The following is a 22,032-nucleotide window of genomic DNA, read 5'->3' as shown; positions in this document are numbered from 1 at the left end:
CAGTGGCCGGCACCCATAAGCAAATGCAGGGGCGTAGCTAGAAATTTTTCTCCCCCCTGCCAAAACAAATTCCGGTGCCCCCCCCCCCCCCCCACACACACAAGAAAGGGCAAGGCGATGGACTACAGGCGCCACTGGCAGAGCTGACAGGCGAACCAGGCAGCAGTGAGTGCTGAGCTGGTCCCGCTCCTTGCATATCTAATGAGTGGGGACCCAGCGCAGTGCATATTTAATGAGCGGGTCCCCGCCCCTTGCATATGTAATGAGCAGGACCCACTCATTACATATGCACAGGGCAGGGACACGCTCATTAAATATGCACTGCACTGGGTCCCCGCTCATTAGATATGTACAGGGTGGGACCATAGTTGCCAGATCATCCCTTTAATTTGTTTTTTTTGTTTGCTATGTACGGCGCTGCAGACACTTTGTGGCGCCTTATAAATAAACGTACTACTACTACTTTAATAAGTCCAACATATAAATTACACAACAGGCTATGTGTGTGTATGGGGGGAGTGACTGGGAAGGAGCAGGCTGTGTGTGTGTGCACGTGGAGGGTCACTGCAAGGAACAGGTTGTGTGTGTTGTGACTGGGGGGGAACAGGCTGTGTGTGTATGGGGGGGGGGGCTTGGGGGGGAGCAGGTTGTGTGTGTGTGTGCTTGGGGGGTCACTGCGGGGAACAGTCTGTGTGTGTGTGTTGACTGGGGGAAACAGGCTGTGTGTGTGTGTGTGTGTGTATGGGGGGGGGGTGACTGAGGGAGGACAGGCTGTGTGTGTGTATGTATGGGGGGGGGGGGGCAACTGTGGGGGGACAGGCCTTCTGTGGTGACTGGGGGGAAAAGGCTGTGTGTGTATGGGGGTGACTGTGGGGGGGCAGGCTGTGTGTGTATAGGGGGGGGGCTTGGGGGGAGCAGGTTGTGTGTGTGTGTGCGTGGGGGGTCACTGCGGGGAACAGTCTGTGTGTGTGTGTTGACTGGGGGAAACAGGCTGTGTGTGTGTGTGTATGGGGGGGTGACTGAGGGAGGACAGGCTGTGTGTGTGTATGTATGGGGGGGGCAACTGTGGGGGGACAGGCGTTCTGTGGTGACTGGGGGGAACAGGCTGTGTGTGTATGGGGGGTGACTGGGGGGGCAGGCTGTGTGTGGTGACTGGGGGGAACAGGCTGTGTGTGTGAGTTTGGGGGGAAGTAACTGGGGGGGGGGGGGAGAGAGAGACAAGCTGTATGAAAGAATCTTACTTTTATTTTCCGAATGGATTGCATGGATATTATGTTTTATAAGGAGAGGAGGGCTTCTTCCTTTTTCGACACATGGGAAAGCCTTATTGCAACCTTTCCAAAATCAACACAATCCTAGATTTATAATAGGATGCATCTGACCCAGTGGTATGAGACCCACATTTTGCTCGGTGATCCGCCCATTGTGTTATCCGACAGGTAAAATCACCACTGCAGGTGAGACAGTTGCAGTGGTCTCTTCCTTGCAGTTTTTGAATAAAGAAGCATGCTGAACTTCCCGTGTCCTCTTTCATGTAAATGTAAGTCACTGAATTAATACTGCGCAGTGTAGTTAAGGATGGAATGAGAGGTTGTTGTGATGTGGGGGGCGTGGAGGGGGCATGGCATGGAGGGGGGCATCATTCTGGTGTTTACCCATCCTTAGAATCAGCCCCATATTGTCTAAAGGTGGCTATGTATTAGAACAATTTCAGGTGGAATATCATGAGGTGTTTCAGTGTGATGCGTGGGCTCCCGGGTCATGAGGTGGATCCTCAAATCTTATGTGCTGCACGTAAGATCTGAAGATTCTGTTAACGACCAGTATGCTGGGAGTTTCAGATCTTATGATATGTCTTATGTGATATTACACATATAAGATCTATAGTGTGTCTGGGAAGCTACCGGGGAAATCGTTAGACGCCTCGTTAGACAGATGTTGGTCATCCTGATTTACAGTATGGCCAGCTTTATGCTTTATCGGACAGACTCAGTATTCATTCATTTATTTATTTATTAACAGTTTCTTATATAGCACACACATATTACGCAGCTCTTTTTTTTTTTAAATTCAATAATTTTTATTTGATTTTTCAGTGCATTTTACAACTTATACAGAACAGCAAGACATTGACATGAAAACAAAAGAAAGGGGAGATATGAGAACAATGGAAAGTTTACAGCATATGTTGGTGGAGTACTTTCTGCTCCAGACTGTCGACAACACAAGAATATGCAGAGGCAGCGTGGCTAAAGGCTACACATGTTACCAATAGTTATGTATACAGGTATACCAATCTGACATTCCTTTCAATCAATAAAAAAACTCTCATTGGTAAATATAGTGTGCAAAATAAAGAATAAAAAGGAAAAAAAGCTAAAATGGATCTCCGACAGTGTGGCTTCACTTTTTGGTTGTGTGCAGTTAAGGAGGTGCACCCGGGCCTAAGTTTCCCCCCCACTCCGTCCCAACCATCTCCCACTCTCCCGTACGGGCCACATTTGAACATTCATTATATACCGTAATGCCTAGACAATAGGTTGCATAAGAGGTGAGTCTAACCATGGGTCCCATATTTTGTGGTATTTCCCCTCAGAGGTCCTGGAAGCATATACAAATTTTTCGTGCCTGACCACTGAGTTGGTTAGAGTGAGCCATTCCCTCTTTGTAGGGCCCTCTGAGGCCATCCATTTCCTAGCCACACACACTTTGGCCAGAGTACAAAGATTAACCACGTATCTCATCATATTCTTATCCAGGCTATCTACGTCCATAAATGATAGGATACAGAACCTCGGGGTGAAAACGTCACGGGGGATGCCTGTGGAGACCATTGAAGTGATTATTTCTTGCCAAAAAGTAGACAATATTGGGCAGCTCCACAGTAGGTGCCAGAATGAGCCCTCATGAGACTTGCATTTGGGACACAAAGAGTCGCTTCTACCTCCCATTTTATACAGCCTAGTGGGGGTCAGGTAAACCCTGTGTAGTATGTATAGTTGGATCTGCTGGTATCTGGAGGAGGTGGTTGATATGCGTGGGCTCCCCAGGGCCGACTCCCAGTCCTCCTCTGAGATCGGGCCTACGTCCAGCTCCCATTTGGCCCTTAGTTGAGGCAGACCGGGGGCATGGTGTGCCGTTAGAATGGCTGCGTAGAACCTAGAGACAGCCCGGGAGGTTCCACCAGACACCAGCAGATTTTTAACCGGTGAGGGCCTAAGTTCCGGATGGCTCGCAGGGAACTGCGCCTGGCAAGCATGGCGGAGCTGGAGGTAGCGATAGAAGTGTGCATTAGGCACCTGGTATTCATCCCTTATCTGCTGGAATGATTTAAGTATGTTACCTGAGTAGATTTGGCCAATTGAGGTAACCCCCCATGTAGCCCATAATTCACGGAGTTGGAGCCCCAGCAGCTCGGGGAGTGCTCTGGTGCCATCTATGGGGGTGTCTGGATCTATCCCGGTCGCCGACATTAAGCGACTAGACTGCCGCCAAATCATAACCGCTTGCTTAAACAGTGGCATGTCTATTAATTTAACGTTATCGCTTAGTAAGACATGCAGTGGGGTCAGTCCAGGCAGTCTTTGTGTAACCAGCAGCGAGGGGAGCCCAGCTGTAGTATCCTCTCCAACCCAGTTCAGGAGATGTGCCAGCTGCGCCGCGAGGTAATATAGGCGGAAAGAAGGGACCGCCATGCCCCCACCCTCTCGGGTCCGCGTTAATGTGTGTAGTTTGATACGGGCCCTCTTACCCGCCCAGATAATAGAGGAAAGTAGGCCATCTATTTTTCTAAACGTCTGTAGGGGAATGTACGTCGGAGCATGTTGTAGTGTGTATAAAAGTTTTGGTTGGGCTGTCATTTTAATAAGACTAATTCTCCCAGAAACAGTCAAGGGCAGCTTGCCCCACACCGAAACCCTAGATTTTAGGTATGCTAGCTGTGGTTGAATATTAAGTGGGATATATTGGGATGGGACGTTGGATATATAAATCCCTAAATACTTAAAAGAGTTTACCCATTTCAGTGGAAGCGCGATGTCAGGGGTCTCCGGGATATCGCCTCGAAATGGGAGCACACAAGACTTGTCCCAGTTTATAGTGAGGCCAGAGTACGTACCAAACAGGTTGATAATATCTAAAAGTGGGGGCATGGAGGCAGCATAGTCGGAAATAAACAGTAGAATGTCGTCTGCGTACAGCGCTATTTTTTCCTCTAGGTGTCCCACCTTGAATCCCGCGATCACCGTTGAATCTCGTATTAGGCAGGCCAGGGGCTCTATTGCGATGGCGAATAGAGTGGGTGACAGTGGGCACCCCTGCCGGGTACCCCTGCCTAAATCAAACGGAGATGACATAAACCCATTTACAGATACCCTGGCCCGCGGGGAGGCATAGAGTAGACGAACCCACCTGACGAAGGCAGGGCCAACACCTACCTTGGTCAGAGTGAGCCAAAGGAATTCCCACTCAATTGAGTCAAACGCCTTAGCGGCATCTAGCGAGACCACTATGGAAGTGTCTGCGTCCCCGCGGGGGTTCTGCAAGTGAGTAAACAGTCTACGCAAATTTATCATAGTCGACTTGCCCGGCATAAAGCCGGTCTGGTCGGGGTGTATAATCTTGGTGATCACGGTGTTGAGGCGAAGTGACAAGATTTTGGCGAGGATTTTAATGTCTATTGGTAGGAGGGATATAGGCCTATAGGATTCTACAAGGCATGGGTTCTTATCTGGTTTTAGCAAAACCACTATAGCGGCCTCCATCATAGACTGAGGCAGAGAACCGTGTGAAAATAGCTCATTATATAATTTTAACAGAGTAGGGGCATAAAAGGAAATGTGTTTTTTATACAAATCTATAGGGAGACCGTCCAGGCCTGGTGCTTTACCAGCCGGGAAAGCCCTGATGGCCAGCTCCACCTCCTCCACTGTGAGGGGCAAGTCCAAGGTCTCCTTATCTGCAGGGGTCAACGTAGGCATAACAATTTGGTCCAAATAGCGCTGTATGGCAGGTGTGTCATGTGTCAGTTTAGAACTGTACAACGTTTGATAGTATTCTACAAATTGGCCAGCAATTTCCTGGGTTCCAGTGTGGGCAACTCCCTGTGGGGAAAGGATCTCGCATATAGTGTTATTGTTTCTCTCTGAATCTGCCAGCCGGGCCAAGTAGCTGCCAGGCCTATCACCAAAAGCATACTGGGAGTGTTTAGTGTATAAAAGTTTGTATTTGGCCTTGTCCCCGAGGCATTCCAACCATGCCCCTTGGGCCAAGAGCCACTCTCGTCTAGATGAGTCAAGGCCATCTTCCAAGTAGGCAGCCTCAAGCTGTCGGCAGGCAGATTCCAGTTCGGTCTCTGTTTTTTTATAAGTTTTTTTAAGGGATACTATCTTTTGGATTAGTGAGCCTCTAACATGAGATTTAAAGGCGTCCCATATTACCGTGACTGGAGCGGTATCCTTATTTAGCTCTAAAAATTCCTTCCAGGCGGACACTAGTTCCACCCCCTCGCCCATGCCTACCAGCCAGAACTTATTCAGTTTCCAAAAAGACTGGCCCCTATCTCCACCCATCTGTACGTCGAGAGTTAAAGGAGAATGATCCGATATGCCTCTGGATTCGTATGTAACGGAATTAATTTTAGGGAGAAGGGTTCGAGACACCAGAGCCAGATCAATTCTCGAAAAGGTGGAGTGGGTGGGGGAGAAGCAGGAAAACTGCCTGGTGGTGGGGTGTTTATGGCGCCAGGCGTCGACCAATCCCATACCCTCCGTCAGTGCCTTAAACTGTCTATGCCCAGCTCTCCCTGAGGTCCCCGTTGCGCGGTGCGTATCCATAATTGGGTCTAACACATTATTGTAGTCGCCCACACTAATGATGGGCACCTCTGGAAATTCAGCGACAAACTCTGCGGCCTGTTTCAGGACTTCAGCAGAGTATGGGGGGGGGGATGTATAGAGCCAGCAGAAGTAGGGGAGTGGAGTGAACAGTACAATGCATCAACACATATCTACCCCATTTATCAGTTTTCACTCTCTCCACCTTAAAAGGGACATTCCTGCGTACAAGCACTGCTACCCCCCTAGATGAAGGTGTATGGGAGGAGTGATAAAGCCAGCCTATCCATGGTTTTTTTAGGGACATGACCTTGGTGCCAGTCAAATGTGTCTCCATCAGGCAAATGATGTCGGACTTGTATTTGCGGATTTGATTGAGCACCAGTGTGCGCTTGACTTTGTCGTTAAGACCCCGGACATTCCAGGATGTAATTTTAACTAAATTGGGAGCCATAATTTAACTGAGTATCCATAATAACATAGTAAACCTGTACACGAGTAAACCCCCGCCCGCCACCTCTGTGTGTAGCATAGCGTCACCCCACCAGCTGTAAATATATGCAATATTTTAAGGGAAAAGAGACAAAGGGAATTAAAGAAAAAACAATAAAAATACACAGATAAAAAAACAAACAAACACACCTGATGCATTGTAAGTAACTTGCATCTAACCCAACCACCCCCCACCCTGCATGTCTTTTGGAACTGTGACATACTTGGATCCCTAACTAACAAAACCCCTTATGTGGATAGGAGAAGCCTATCCACCCCTTCCTTAAATATTAACTATTAAATGAACACAAACAGTGAACGGTGGGCAAAGTATACAATGACTATCAGGAACAGTGAGCGCACAGTACCCGCTCACATCTATACATACGCTCAGTTGTCATAAGGTTGTTTCTGTTGTGGCGCAGGTGACAGGCACCCGATCCCTGCACATAGTCAAGTATATATAGTCCCAGCAGCAACATTTTCTTTTAGGCACACAGCGATAAACCGCCAGCAATTTATGAATCATCCAGCACGGCCCGCCTGGCCGGTCTTGTAGTGTCCAACCATGCAGATGCTTCCCTCGGGGTGGCAAAGAATTTAGATTCCCCATCCACAATCACCTTCAGTCTTGATGGGAATAACATGAAGTACGGCAGATTGAGCTCCCTCAGTCGCCTTTTAATTTGTGCATATTGGGCTCGGCTCTTCTGCACCTCTACCGCAAAATCCGGAAATATAGACACTCGGTGACCGTTCCACATTAGCGGGCCTTTGTTGCGGTTGACCCTTAGGACAGTGTCTCTGTCTCTGTAGTGGAGGAGCTTTGCGATTAGGGTGCGGGGAGGGGTCCCAGGAGGCAGAGGTCGCGTGGGCACCCGGTGTGCCCTTTCCACCGAAAAGAAGGGGGAGAATGCATCTGCTCCATAGGTGTCACGCAGCCACTTCTCGATGAATTCTTCAGGATGCTGGCCTTCCTCCCTCTCCGGGAGGCCCACTATTCGAATATTGCACCTCCTCAGCCGCCCCTCCATGTCTTGAAGTTTGGTCTGAATAGAAGTGACCTGTGAGGAGAGGTTTGAGACCTTGTCGGTTAGAGGCGAGATTTTGTCTTCTAGTGTGGACGTGCGGGTCTCCACTTCCCCCACTCTTTCTCGGACCCTCTACAGGTCATGATGTATGATGGATAAGTCCGCCTGCACCTGCCCTATTTTATCCGTCAGCCTCTGTTCACTAGAGGTCACGGCCTCCAGTACTCGTTGCAGGGCCTCTGTTGGATTTTCAGGTGATGGAGGTGGAGGATTGAATGGGGATGGGGCCCGTGATGAGGGCCGAGAGGTCGCCTCAGAGTCAGGGGCTTCCGCGGCCGAGCGCGGGGTTCTGGCAAATCTCTCCAGCTGGGTAGCTGCAGTGCTGCGGTTATTCTTTCCCATATTAATTGTGGAGAGGAAATATGCTGTGCAAGTATATGAGAGCAGAGTGAGAGTCTTGCAAGTTCAGTTGATCAAATCAGTGCAGATGGGTTCAGGTTATTTGACAAGTATGCTTGATGACACAGCCCAGGGCCCTGAGCAACAGTAGGGGAGCTCCAGTGAGCTATATAGCAGGATGCAGTGTACAGGCACAAGCAGACCCCAGTAGGGTAGATATGGCGGTTATGCTGCTGGTTTACAGGGTCTGAGACCTAATGCTGTGATCCCAGCCCTGCCTGTGTTATGCAATTGCCGGGTGTGTACCTGTAGTTGTTGTAGGGAGATGATTCCCTTGTCCTGCGGCTGTCCCTCCCTGCAGGGAAAATGGCGCCGGCGTCTTCACCCTTGGGGCTCACCGCTGTAGCCTGTCCCCCCCTCAGCGCTGTACACAGGGCTCGCTGGGGTCTGATGTGCGTGGCCAAGCGGGGAGGCTGTGTTGCATGTGCCGGATAGACAGGCGCTGCCGTCAGCTTCAGCGTCCCGTCTCCGTGCACGATGCGCACAGCAAGATGGCGCCCAGTCACAGCACGGCTGCAGAGATTTCGGCGGCTGGGAGGAGAGTCAGCGGGCGCAGCGGGGCCAGGAGGATACCGGAGGGACGATGGTGCCTTCCCACACCTGCGCCACCGATTGAATCTGCTTTTGAGCGCAGTCAGGATGTACAGACAGGATCGTTGGAGCAGGAGCTGCTTGCAGGTACGTCCGCTCACATGCCCGTCGAAGCCACGCCCCTATTACGCAGCACTTTACAGAGAATATTTGAACACTCACATCAGTCCCTGCCCCAGTGGAGCTTACAATCTATATTCCCTACCAAATGTACACGCACACAGACATTGTAGGGTTAATTTTGTTAGGAGCCAAATAACTTACCAGTATATTTTTGGAATGTGGGAGGAAACCGGAGTACCCGGAGGAAACCCACGCAAGTACAGGGAGAATATACAAACTCTGCACAGTTAGGGCCATGGTGGGAATGGAACCCATGACCTCAGCGCTGTGATGCAGGGGCGTCTCAATATTTTTCAACTGCGCATGTATCTAAGGGCCAGATGTATCAAGCTTAAAAAAGTGATAAAAATGGAGAGTGATCAACAGCCAGCCAATCAGCTCCTAACTGCCATGTTACATACTGGGTTTGAGAAATGACAGGTAGGAGCTGAGGCTGGTTGTGTATCACTCTCCACTTTGTCACTTTTTGAAGTTTGATACATCTGGCCCACTGTCACTTGTAAATGATACTTGCCTACTTTTGAAAAGCCCTTTCAGAGAGATTTTAGATGCCATCAAATGCATCGAGGTGCTCCTTTGAAGAGGCGTGTCATGTTTAACCCAAGGGTTATCTATTTTCCCCAGGGGTGTGTCCTGCAGTGGCTGAATTAAAAGAGGGTGAGGCAACAAGGGAAGTGGGTTTGGTCTCAGGTGAGAGGGTGGGGCCTAGCACAGCAACCCTCTGTTTTGTCATTTTGGGGGCTTGCCCAGCGGTCCCCAAGCAGTGGGGAAGGGGAGCGGAACAATTTTAATGAAGCATTGGGGAGGGGGCAGAGGAATTTTTTTTATGAAGAAGTGGGGAGGGGGCAGGGGGAAAGGAACAATTTTTATGGTAAAAATTGTTCCCCACAGCTTAATAAAAATGATTTGTCTACATCTGTCCCCTCCCTACAGCTTCATAAAAATTATTCCTCTCCTCCTGGCCCCTCCCCACTTGAATATCCTTCCTCTCCCCCTTCCAGGCTGTCATGCTTCCACGCTGCTGCAGCTTCATAAAAATTAATCCTCTCCCCCTGCTTCATGATTGTTCATCTCTCCTCTCCCCAATGCATCATAAACATTTTTTTGTGAAGCAATGGGGAGGGGGAGATGGAGCGGAGCCTGAGGAAACAGTATCTCACCAATGCTGCCTGCAGCTTGACGCCTGCTGCTTGCACAGGTGCCGCTTCCACTCCCACAGCCACTCTCCATCCAGCACTGCCGCTACCCACAGAGCCCCGCAGTGGCTGGATTTTAATAGGACAGCGATGTCATGACGGGGTACGTCATGATGTCGCGCTTGCAGGAACCGACCCCGGCACTTCGTAACTAGCAAAGTCATAATTTTTTAGCGAACAGGATGAAAAACCGTGAGGATCCGATAAATTTCCGTGACACCGACAGAATGAATGAATAAGCGGGAGACTCCGAAAGGGTAGGCAACCATGTTGTAAATATCTCTGTTTTAATAACCCTGTTGTAAATAATCCAGTTGTAAATAACCCTGTTGTAAATGTTTTGATACTTGTTCTCATCTGTACTCTGCCTGCAGGCTGCGCAATAGATCAGTTTGAAACTGTAAAAATGCAGAGGGAACTTACTTCTGGTTTCCTGACTGACTCATAATCAGCTGAGGAAAAGGAAACTGATCCTGTGGAGGGAGCAGCCTGTTTGTACATGTGAGTTTCGTTTCTCTCTCGGCCACTTTACTTTCCTTTTCCCTTCTCTCCTGCAGTAGCAGGAAAGCTCCGGGCGGCTGCTCCTGGGTCATGTCACATATTACTGATGCCAGGCTGGAACTCTCAGAGGCTTTGCCTGCAGCTCTTCTCAAACATAAGATCCAGACTTATACACAGCAGCCCTATGGCCAGTTCTTCCGAGCATTGCAGTGCAGGAAGAACGTCTCGGCTGTTTGCAGTGGAATCTAATTGTTATTCTAATGACTTTTATTTTGCATCCACAGACAGTGGGTACCAGGTTCCCTCTGTGACTGCGAATGACTGGCCCATGCTGGCTGATGGGGGCCAGGCGTATTCAGTATGTGTAACTATAGGAGCCCGGGTCCGGGCAGCAAGGCTGCACAAGTCACTGGGGCAACAACTCTCGGCGATGTTTCATGGAAGTCAGGTGTTTAATCTCATCTCCTATGTTCCAGGGAACCTTCACGGATCTCTAGAGAGGGGGTTTCTAGTCCTGGATCCCCGCCATTGCCCTGAGACACAGAATAGGCTGTACGGCGTCCTCAGTGAGTATACGCAGGACATCGGGCTATGCAGTTACAGGGTAGAGGAAGGAGGCCAGGTCTGGCAATGCCGGTGGGAACTGAATGGAGGAGCGAAGGAGAAAGAGAAGTCACCAGTTATGAGAGTGGACAAAGTGATGCCATCTCCATTTGTGGACAACATCAAAGGTTCCGCCGTGTTCTACTCGCTGGAAGATGCCCGCGCTGTGCTGCAGGAGGTGAGTCCCACGGTACATGGTGATTGGTGACACCTATATCATTTGTGACTGTAGCTGATTTTTAAGAAAAGCTTTCACATAAGTCAGTGTTGCTGCTAAATAAGCGTTACGCCCACTTATTAAGCCTTTGAGTGCCAAGTGCATTTATCAAAATTGCCAAGCAAACATTTTTATTCATCAGAACGAGCTGTAATGTTTCCCTTATATAGGAAATAAAGGGTGACATTTAATAGAATGCGATTTTTTCACACTTTCAAATTCGCCCACTTTTTAAAATCACATTTTTTTCCCGCAAATTTGCATATTTAATGAAAAAAAGTGCGATTAAGTGTGATAATGTGAGAATTTTAGGCATGAAAATGTGCAAATTTGAGGTAATGTGCAAATTTGTTTTTATATAAAAAAAATATGGCATGGAGTCCCCCCTCCTGAGCATAACCAGCCCCGGGCTCATTGAGCCGGACCTGGGCCCTTATTCTGATCTGTGCGGCCAGATCAGAATATGCGGCCAGGACCGTGCAGGCGAATCCCCGCCTTCCATACGGATCGCCACCTCCGTCCGTACGCGGATATGTGGCGGTCCGCATGAAAGTGGACGGGGATACGCCTCCTCCATCTTGGGAGCAGCCCCTGCATTCGATGGTCGCCGAACATCGAATGCAGGGCCGCACGCTCCACCAGCGCCCGCCACCCTGGACCACACGGACACTTGTCCGTATGAAATCATGTATGGGGGCGGGCAGCTGACATCCGGCGATGTCAGATGCCCGCCCCCTACACATGCGTCACGGCTTCATTACCATGCATACGCCCTGCGTTTGCATGGGAACGCCCATGAAACGCGGGGCGTATGCATAGGGTAATGAGGCTAAGTAGCCCTTCACGCCCCTCTCCGCCCCCTGTGCAGCGTCTAAAGAATACGTACGGCGAAACCGCTTGCACATGCGCAGAGTGACCTCTGCACATGCGCAGTCGAAAACCATCGGCGGTACGACCGCATGCGGAAAAATCCGCACCGATCAGAATAAGGGCCCTGGTTCCAAAGATACGTGGGACAAAAAGCATAGGGGTCCCCCGTATTTCTGAAACCAGCCCCAGTCTCTTGGACCAGTCCTGGTTCCAAAAATACGGGGGCCAAAAAATCTGGGGTCCCCCGTATTTGGAAACCAACAGCCAGCAGTGTCATGCCACAGCCGGGGGACACTTTTTTTATAAGGTTTATTTTTTTTATTAAATCCTTTATTATACCTAGCCGTTTATAGTATATATTATTTACCTCATTTACTTCTTTTGTTTTATTAACTATTTGGGGAATTAACACCTCCCCATCTGAACAGCCACTGATTAAATGCACCAAGGTCTTTCTTCTTTTTTGCATAACCCAGGTCAAATGGCCAGGCTATAAGCTGTGGTGCTTTCACACAAACCTGGACCCGGGTCCAAACGTCACCAATCTGGCAATAACCCGGGACCGAGGAGCGATGTGAAAGGCTATGTCACTTTTATCTTGTTTATTTTCATACTGTATCATTTTCTCATTGTGAATTTGAATGAAAAAATGTAAAAAGCCGCTTATGATAAATACGCCCTACAGTCCCTTTAACTGCAAATTGCACTTTTTGAATGTAATACTTTATTTTATTGCTTTGAATATCATAATGTACTAATATGTAACATTTTGTAGCAAGTATAGTATATTTGTACTTTTAATATTAAAAAGTAGCATCACTTGAGAAGAATTACAATATATTTTTATTCTTTCCTATAGAGTTCCATAGTTATCCCAGAAGCCAAACGGGTTCTAGAGTTAATGGACCAGGATAAGACACCGGAGAGAGGACACTTTCCTATCATTGTTGTAGAAGGACTTGATGCCACAGGTTAGAATCAATGGATGTTTGTTACAGGAGCATTTGTAATACCGCTTTCAGACCGCACTCTAGACCCGGGTTATTGCCGTGTCCTTGTGGTCCCAACACGGGTTGAGGTGCGGTCTGAAAGGACCACCTCGGGTTGAGCAACACGGGAGTTCAACCCACCGCTCTGACCTGTGTCAAGTGCAGTGTGAATGGGTGCCTGGGTCGAGCGACCTGGGTGCTGTTCACAGTACGGAGGAGGCAGCGCTGTTAGCTCCAAGTGCTGCCTGCTCCTAAGCCCCCTGTGACGCACCGCCACTCAGCTCCGCCCCGTGTGATGTCTCTGACCCGGCAATAAGCAGGGTCAGACGTGGAGCTTTCAGACCGCAAATGCAGTGTCGCTCCAGGGATGGGACCCGTGTCCTAATCCCAGGTGCGACCCGGCATTTGCGGTCTGAATACGGTATAACTTATCAATGGATGATATATATTAAATTCTAGTATTATTGGCCTAATTCAGACCTGACCTTTAATGTGAGAATTCTCAGTGGACTGCGCAGGATAAGCCGCCGCCCAGCCACAAAGAGAAAACGCCCTTTGAGAGAGAGAATTGCGGGTACTTGTGAGTTATCCGGGCTGCCGATTTTTTGATTGTATGCCTTAAGTTAAGGCATACAATCAGATGCGATGCGATGCGATATCGCATCGCATCGCATGCGACCATCGGATGCGATGACCCGATTTTTCCATAGGAATCAATGTTAAAATGGACTGAGTCCATTTTAACATGGAATTCAATGGGAAAAAGGGGTCCTTTTCATACCCCTACTATCCAAGTGTGCATGGAGTTGGATATAAACCTGTGGCGAGCGTAGCGAGCCACCGAGCCCGAAGCGGGGCTCGCTACGCTCGCCACAGGTTTATATCCAACTCCATGCTCACTTGGATAGTAGGGGTATGAAAAGGACCCCTTTTTCCCATTGAATTCCATGTTAAAATGGACTCAGTCCATTTTAACATTGATTCCTATGGAAAAATCGGGTCATCGCATCGCATCGCATCGCATCCGATGGTCGCATGCGATGCGATGCGCCCGATCCGACCCGATTTAGAAATCGGCAGCCCGGATAACTCACAAGTACCGAATTGCGTATGGAACGCTAATCGCTATCCGCTTGCAAATCCATATGCAGTTCCCGAACGATCAAACAGTTTTTGCCATCTGGGCAGTGGTGCGTAGGTCTGAGGCTTCACACATCTGCGACTGAGACAGGCCGGAAGTGGTCATCGCTGACATCACAGACCCTCCTCAAAAACATCTGGGCAAGCCTGCATATTTTTATTTCTGCCACACCCAGAAAAAAAGCAAGTTTCCAGCCCCAAATGCCGACTTCCTGTCAGTTAAAATCCGGCTCGGTATGCATTTTCTATGGCTATTTCCCCTCTCGCATGCGCTGTGTGTACGATACACATGCACAGTTGTTTAATAGTTACTCAATTTGCAAATTCCATATGGAGCAGGGATTTATATAGAAACTGCCTATTTCTCGCCACATTGGTCCAAACTCGACAGGAGGCGTTACAACCGTTTCAAACTGTGAATAGGCGGAAGACTTGACTGTTGAGACTCGACAGGTGAATCAAACGATACCAAGTCGACTTGACAGTTTGGCTGCTTATGACTGGGATTGAATACCCCCCCATAGTGAAGAATGGGGGTCTGGAATTGTATAGGGGCATAACTAGGCATTTGTTAGCAAAATTTAATAAGAGTGACAAATTATCTTCTGCATAATGGCTAAAAGTAAGTGAATACAAAGTACAACTAGCCAACTGTATATAAACAGTAAGTGAATACAAAGTACAACTAGCCAACTGTATATAAGCAGTAAGTGAATACAAAGTACAACTAGCCAACTGTATATAAACAGTAAGTGAATACAAAGTACAACTAGCCAACTGTATATAAGCAGTAAGTGAATACAAAGTACAACTAGCCAACTGTATATAAACAGTAAGTGAATACAAAGTACAACTCAGAGGCGTAACTATAAATTTTGCTCCCCCCTGCCAAAAAAATTACTGCGCCCCCCCCCCACACACATGGCATTTTGCTAAGGCATTTATATATATATATATATATATATATATACACACACACATACACACATGCGCATATATATATATATGTATATATATAGACGGTGATGCGGCGGCACTCGGTCAATAACCACACAAAGAAACGGCCTGATTTGGCAAATCAGGCCGTTTCTTTGTGTGGTTATTGACCGAGTGCCGCCGCATCACCGTCTATATCCAGTCACTTCATGTTTTGAGTAACTGTACGGAGGGCACCGGGACAAGCATACCGCTTATGCAGTGAGTGCCAGAATCACGCTGTTTTATATGTATATATATATATATATATTCACAATGTACAGATGGAGCACCGTAGTAAGGGAACGCACGTGCATCTTGTGTGCGCACTTTCCCTTTTGGCGGCTGGCAAATCTACCGCCAGCCCCTGCAAGAATGATGGGCACTCCAAATGCATATATATATACATACAGATGGAGTGCCCGTCATTCTTGCAGGGGCTGGCGGTAGATTCGCCAGCCCCCGGAAGATGCGCCTGCGTCCCCTTACTATGGTGCTCCATGCTGCCTGATCCCACCTATACATTCTGTGTGTGTGTGTGTAGGTGTGTGTGTGTATATATATATATATATATATATATATATATATATATATATATATATATATATATACTTTTTTTAATAGTACTGGTGTTTAAAAAACAAACCTCTGTTAACAAGTTTATCACTGGGTGGGACGACTTTGTCTCTCCTTTTCCCTCACTTTCTCCTGTTCTTCCCTCCTGCTGGCTTCCCTGCTCCTCCAGGCTCCAGCGTGTGATGTGATGATATAGGAGCAGTTGAAGCTGAGGCAGGGACCAGCAGACACTGCTGCTTCCCCTGCCTCAGTCTGACACTACAAGGCCACGCCCCCGGACGCTCACCCCTTCCCATTGGATATCTTGCCCGCCTGTCAATTATTTTATTTTTTTTTACAGATCCATCATGGCCGCACCCGCGCCGACTCAGCGAGCGCACGGGCAGCGGCGGGCAGTGGCAGGCGGCGGTGAGCGGGCGGTCCTAGCAGAGATGGGCACAATAAGCAGCAGCCGGACACTCGCTACACACTGTGTAGTGTGCGCAGCCGGACACTCACTTGTCCGGCGACCCCGCTCCCGCTGCCCGCAATAACTATTTTCTCTGCCACAAGTCCAGCGCCCACGCAGCCCCCGCTCCCCCAAGCAGTGGCGGGGGCTGCCTTACGGTATCTCCGCCAGTGGTACAACTAGCCAACTGTATATAAGCAGTAAGTGAATACAAAGTACAACTAGCCAACTGTATATAAACAGTAAGTGAATACAAAGTACAACTAGCCAACTGTATATAAGCAGTAAGTGAATACAAAGTACCGTATTTATCGGCGTATAACACGCACAGGCGTATAACACGCACCTTCATTTTAAGAGGGAAATTCCAGGAAAAAAATAAGAATAACTCAGAACTTTTTTTTTATTAGTATTATTACCACTTATAAGGTAAATAATGTAAAAGGACAGTAAAAGCAACTGTTTTAACAAAAGAAACTTGGATATTTTGTTTTTACAAAAGTTTACTCAGAAATCACTATCTGGGAAACCAAGAAACTCTTCATCTTCACTGCTATCTTCAAAATCGCAATGAACACTGCTGCTTTCACTGCTACTATCTTCATAAATCAGCTCATCTTCTTCACCATCCAAAGCATTACTTATGCCGCATTTCTTAAAAGATTTGATAACAATATCTTCTCTAACTGCGTCCCACGAAGTCTTTATCCACTGACAAACTTTTGAAATGCCAGGTCTTTTCATTCGGCCAGAATTCGTCATTTCATGTTGGGTTTCATCACACATGTATTTATTCCATTCTTCACGCATTACGGCTTTGAAGGGCTTGTTAATGCTAACATCCAATGGCTGCAATTGTGATGTTAGTCCTCCTGGAATGACAGCTATTTCTGTTTTGCATTTTTGAAATTCTTTCTTTGTTGGTTCTGTAAGATGAGATCTGAATGAGTCCAGTACTAACAAGGATGGCTTCTTTAACAAAGCACCTGGGCGCTTCTCCCACACATTTCTAATCCAAACCTTCATGCCTTCTTCATCCATCCAACCTTTGGGATGAACATGCACCTGTATGCCACGTGGAATTTTCTCTTTAGGCAAAGTTTTCCTTTTAAAAATGACCAATGGTGGCAGCTTGTTTCCATCTGCAGTGACAGCAAGGACCACGGTATAATGATTTTTCTCATGCCCTGATGTTTTAATTGTTACTGTCTTTGCACCTCTTGCTTCCACAGTTTTGTTTGAAGGAACATCGAAGGTGAGTGGTACTTCATCCATGTTGCCTATTTGACCAACTTCAAAATTTGTTCTTTTCCTTTGTTTGATAATAAACTTATGAAAATTTATTATCTTCTCCTCATAATCATCTGGCATACGCTGGGCAATCCTGGTTCTTGTTCGCATCCGAAGCTCATGCCTCTTCATGAATCTTTGGCACCATGATGCTGTTCCTTTGAAATCATGTATTTGCAACTCTTTGCTGATTTTCACTGCATGAATAATGATCATTTTTGTTGATAAAGCAATACCAGCTTTTCTATGATTTACTACAAACTCCTTCACCTTTTCTTCTAATTTTGGCCATTTAACAATACCACTGCGAAAATTGCATTTTGTTTTTCCTAATGTCTTGAGTTTTTCTTCCATTTTTCGCCACTCTCGTATTGTGCATTCAGTTGGTGGCTCTCCAAAATGCCTTGCTGCAGCCCTATTTCCGTGTTGTTTGGCATATTCCACAACCTTCAACTTGAAAGCAGCTGTATATGCTCCACGCTTTTGTTTTAAATCCATTAGGGATACCAGTAGTCACACTGCAGTGGTATACGGTACTTTTTACCTAAGTTTAAATTAAAAAAAAGAGTAAGGTACCGTAGTATCAGGGGGGTGTAATTTTACATTCTGTAACGCAGTCTGCTGCGCTATATAAGACACTGTAACGGAATCTAAATGCACTATATAAGACGCTGTAATGGAACATGCTGCACTATATAGGACACTGTAACGGAATCTGCTGCACTACCGTTATATAAGACGCTGTAATGGAACCTGCTGCACTATATAGGACACTGTAACGGAATCTGCTGCACTATATAAGACGCTGTAATGGAACCTGCTGCACTATATAGGACACTGTAACGGAATCTGCTGCACTATATAAGACGCTGTAATGGAACCTGCTGCGCTATATAGGACACTGTAACGGAACCTGCTGCACTATATAAGACACTGTACTGGAATCTGCTGTGCTATATATAAATATACGGTATCAGGTGCTGACAGCTGTTAATAAATACCGTAAATATATACCGGTAAATATGTATACAGATAAAGCAGAAGCCAGAGAAATTCACTCATCATTTCCCCCCCCCCCCCCGCCCCCCCAGCCCCCAGGTTTATTACAGTGTTATTACACTGTTTATTAGCATACAGCATTAATTTAAATACGTACTGGATTTTACTTGCAGGGCAGCACAGTTATCCTTCTCCTCCTCCAGGCTACAGCCAGCGCTTGGGAAGGCTGATGACGCTGCTGTAGCCAGGGAGGAAGGAGTCACTGTGCAGGGAGGAGCTTTAACCCCTTCTGTGGTGGGTTGTGCTGGGGCAGGACAAACCTACCAGGGTAGGTTTATCCTGCCCCAGCAAAACCCACCACAGAAGGTTAGAAGCAGCCCGCCCCCCCCTCGCCTCCGCTCCGGCGTTAGTACGCCGGAGCTTCCCTGCTGCCTCTCCCCCTTCCTAGCCGCCTGTCACATTTAGCAGTGACGTCGGCGGCAGGCTGGGGGATGTTCGCGGCTCGGGAGGACTCGGTTAGAAGCAGGACTAGGTTAGAAGCAGCCCGCCCCCCCCCTCGCCTCCGCTCCGGCGTTAGTACGCCGGAGCTTCCCTGCTGCCTCTCTCCCCCTTCCTAGCCGCCTGTCACATTTAGCAGTGACGTCGGCGGCAGGCTGGGGGATGTTCGCGGCTCGGGAGGACTCGGGTGCCTGAGCGCTTCCGAGTCCCCCCGAGCCTGGCCGACATTACCCGAGCCTGCCGCCGACGTCACTGTAAAGTGACAGGCGCGCCGGGGTGGTCTGAGGAAGCTACGATCGCCGGAGGACAGGGGGATCCTGATCCTGATCGGAGGTATGGGGTAGAGGTGCTGCGCCAGTGGTGCACACCTGGACACCACTGGCGCGCACCTATTATATACCAATACAGGTATATTTACTGCAATTTACCGCCGTATAGCACGCATATCGGCGTATAACACGCAGCCATCTTTTCCCCCTGTTTTCAGGGGGAAAAAAGTGCGTGTTATACGCCGATAAATACGGTACAACTAGCCAACTGTATATAAACAGTAAGTGAATACAAAGTACAACTAGCCAACTGTATATAAACAGTAAGTGAATACAAAGTACAACTAGCCAACTGTATATAAACAGTAAGTGAATACAAAGTACAACTAGCCAACTGTATATAAACAGTAAGTGAATACAAAGTACAACTAGCCAACTGTATATAAACAGTAAGTGAATACAAAGTACAACTAGCCAACTGTATATAAACAGTTAGTGAATACAAAGTACAACTAGCCAACTGTATATAAACAGTAAGTGAATACAAAGTACAACTAGCCAACTGTATATAAACAGTAAGTGAATACAAAGTACAACCAGCCAACTGTATATAAACAGTTAGTGAATACAAAGTACAACTAGTCAACTGTATATAAACAGTAAGTGAATACAAAGTACAACTAGCCAACTGTATATAAACAGTAAGTGAATACAAAGTACAACTAGCCAACTGTATATAAGCAGTAAGTGAATACAAAGTACAACTAGCCAACTGTATATAAGCAATTTACCATTTTCTCTTGTGAAGGAAAATCTACACTGACAGAGTCACTCACAGATCATCTGAAAGCCACATTGCTTAAATCGCCACCGGAATGCATCAGCCCGTGGAGGAAAGCCTTTGACGAAGAGCCTTCCCTGATAAGGAGAGCATACTACGCCTTAGGAAACTACATCGGAGCTGTGGACATAGCAACAGCATCACACATGGGTCCAGTAATTGTGGACAGGTCAGTTTAAAATAGGCTTCACTGTAAAGTTTTGTCTGAGGATGGGAAGATGTTAGAAAAATATCTGTATGATCTTTGTAGGTTCTGGCACAGTACAGCTGCCTATGCCATAGCCACGGAGATTGGAGGTGGTGTCCATAAACTACCAGATCACCACCATGAGGTTTACAGTTGGCCGGATGATCTTCTTAAACCCGATCTCATAGTTTTATTGACTGTCTGCGACGAAGAGCGAATCCGCAGAATACGGAATCGTGGGCTTCAAGAAACCAGAGAAGAAAAGGAATTAGAAGCTAACAACATATTTCGACAGAAGTAAGGGTGCTACATGTCTGTTACATCAAAAAAATACCTTAAAGCATCCCATGCCCATATACTATATATATATATAATGTGTAACATATAATACAAGTTATGTAGATAAGGCCAAGAGCTCCCTATTGCACACATGACACTACAGATCTTTATGCATCATTGCTGCAGTTATACCAAACAGGCCCAGCATATTTGTGGCATCTTTTATGCTTTAAATGCGTCTTAGTTGCAATGTGATATGAATAGTATGCACCAAGGCCCTTATTCTGATCGGTGCGGTCGGAGCCGATTATGCGGCCAGGACCGTGCGTGCGAAACCCCGCCTTCCATACGGATCGCCAACTCCGTCCGTATGCGGTAAGAAGCTGTCGCAGACCATCGAATGCAGGACCGAGTGCTCCACCAGCACCCGCAACCTCAGACCACACGGACATTTTTCCGTGCAAAAGCAGAGATCTGGGCGGGCAGCTGACATCCGGCGCCGCACACACATCTGTGCTGTGAAGTTTTGGCAGCGCCCTCCCCCCCGGCCACCCATGTCCCCCCCGTGCCTTACCCCTCAGGTAAGCAGCAGGGACCCGCAGATCTTCTCTGCGGTGCGGTCCCGGCTCCCCTCTTGGCTACTGCTGCTTTGGAAATGGACCATCATAAAATGTCCACCCCCATACAGCAGACAGTTATGGGGGCGGACATTTTGTGATGGTCCATTTTCATAGCAGGAGGGGAGCCGGGGCTGCAACGCAGAGAAGATCTGCGGGTCCCTGCACAAGGGGGGCATGGGCGGCCGATGGGGGGGGGGTTGCTAATTTTGCGGGGGATGGGGGGGTTTGCAGAATTTTCAGCGGGGGCGCATAAATTATAGTTACGCCACTAACATGGCAGTTAGCTGCTGATTGGCCGGTTGTTTATCACTCTCCATTTCATCACTTTTGAAGCTTAGTACATCTAGCCCTTTGCATCCTAACTGTGCTGACTTTTCTCCCTGTGGCTCTAGAGTGGAGGAAGCGTACCGAAGAATGGAGAACCCTGGATGTGTCATCTTGGATGCCAGCTCCTCAAAGGAAACGGTCTTACAGGAGGCATTGTGCATTATAAGGAAACACTGTGGGATCTAATTGCAGATATTAGGACTGTATATAAATCAGGTGGTGGAGATTCTTTGCAGGCACTTCAGGCAAAGTTGATAAACTGTTATTGCTCCGCTGAATGACATTCCCAGCTGTGTCCGACCAGTCTGCTGCTTGATGCGACAATGGAACACTGAAGACCTCTTATCACTTGTCTGTGTGATATGTAATATATTAATATTAATTATTGCCAAATATAACAATAAATAATTGTGTTATCAAGCATTATTAGGTCTATAAAGGCAGTAAATACATCTAATTCCTTTCCATAAGGTGTTTGGCTGCTTAATGGCATCCAGGTGATAGGACAGCAGTAAATAGGTGGAAAGTCAATAGGCTGACCCCATATGATTGATATGCATTAGTTCGACAGATTCATAATGTCGACATGTCAAAGGTAGACAGTGGTTCAGGTCGACAGGCTGAAATGGTCGACATGACAATAGTTGAAACTAGGGATGCCAATCCCAGGGCATTGT

At 47.5% G+C, this 22,032-nt stretch overlaps 1 protein-coding gene across 1 annotated transcript; it reads left to right on the top strand.

Moving 5' to 3' along the window:
* The first annotated feature begins 10,254 nt into the window (after window positions 1–10,254).
* Window positions 10,255–21,781, top strand: LOC146064700 (UMP-CMP kinase 2, mitochondrial-like). The gene is made up of 5 exons (XM_083178514.1): window positions 10,255–11,008; window positions 12,777–12,888; window positions 19,910–20,111; window positions 20,193–20,426; window positions 21,421–21,781. Exons 1-5 carry the CDS (start codon window positions 10,334–10,336, stop codon window positions 21,539–21,541), a joined length of 1,344 nt encoding a protein of 447 aa, XP_083034640.1. The 5' UTR covers window positions 10,255–10,333; the 3' UTR covers window positions 21,542–21,781.
* Window positions 21,782–22,032: the final 251 nt, after the last annotated feature.

Source organism: Crinia signifera, chromosome 3, assembly GCF_055691185.1.
Source record: "Crinia signifera chromosome 3, ASM5569118v1, whole genome shotgun sequence".
In the NCBI taxonomy this organism is placed as follows: Eukaryota; Metazoa; Chordata; class Amphibia; order Anura; family Myobatrachidae; genus Crinia; species Crinia signifera.
This window is presented reverse-complemented; position numbering and strand designations above follow the sequence as displayed.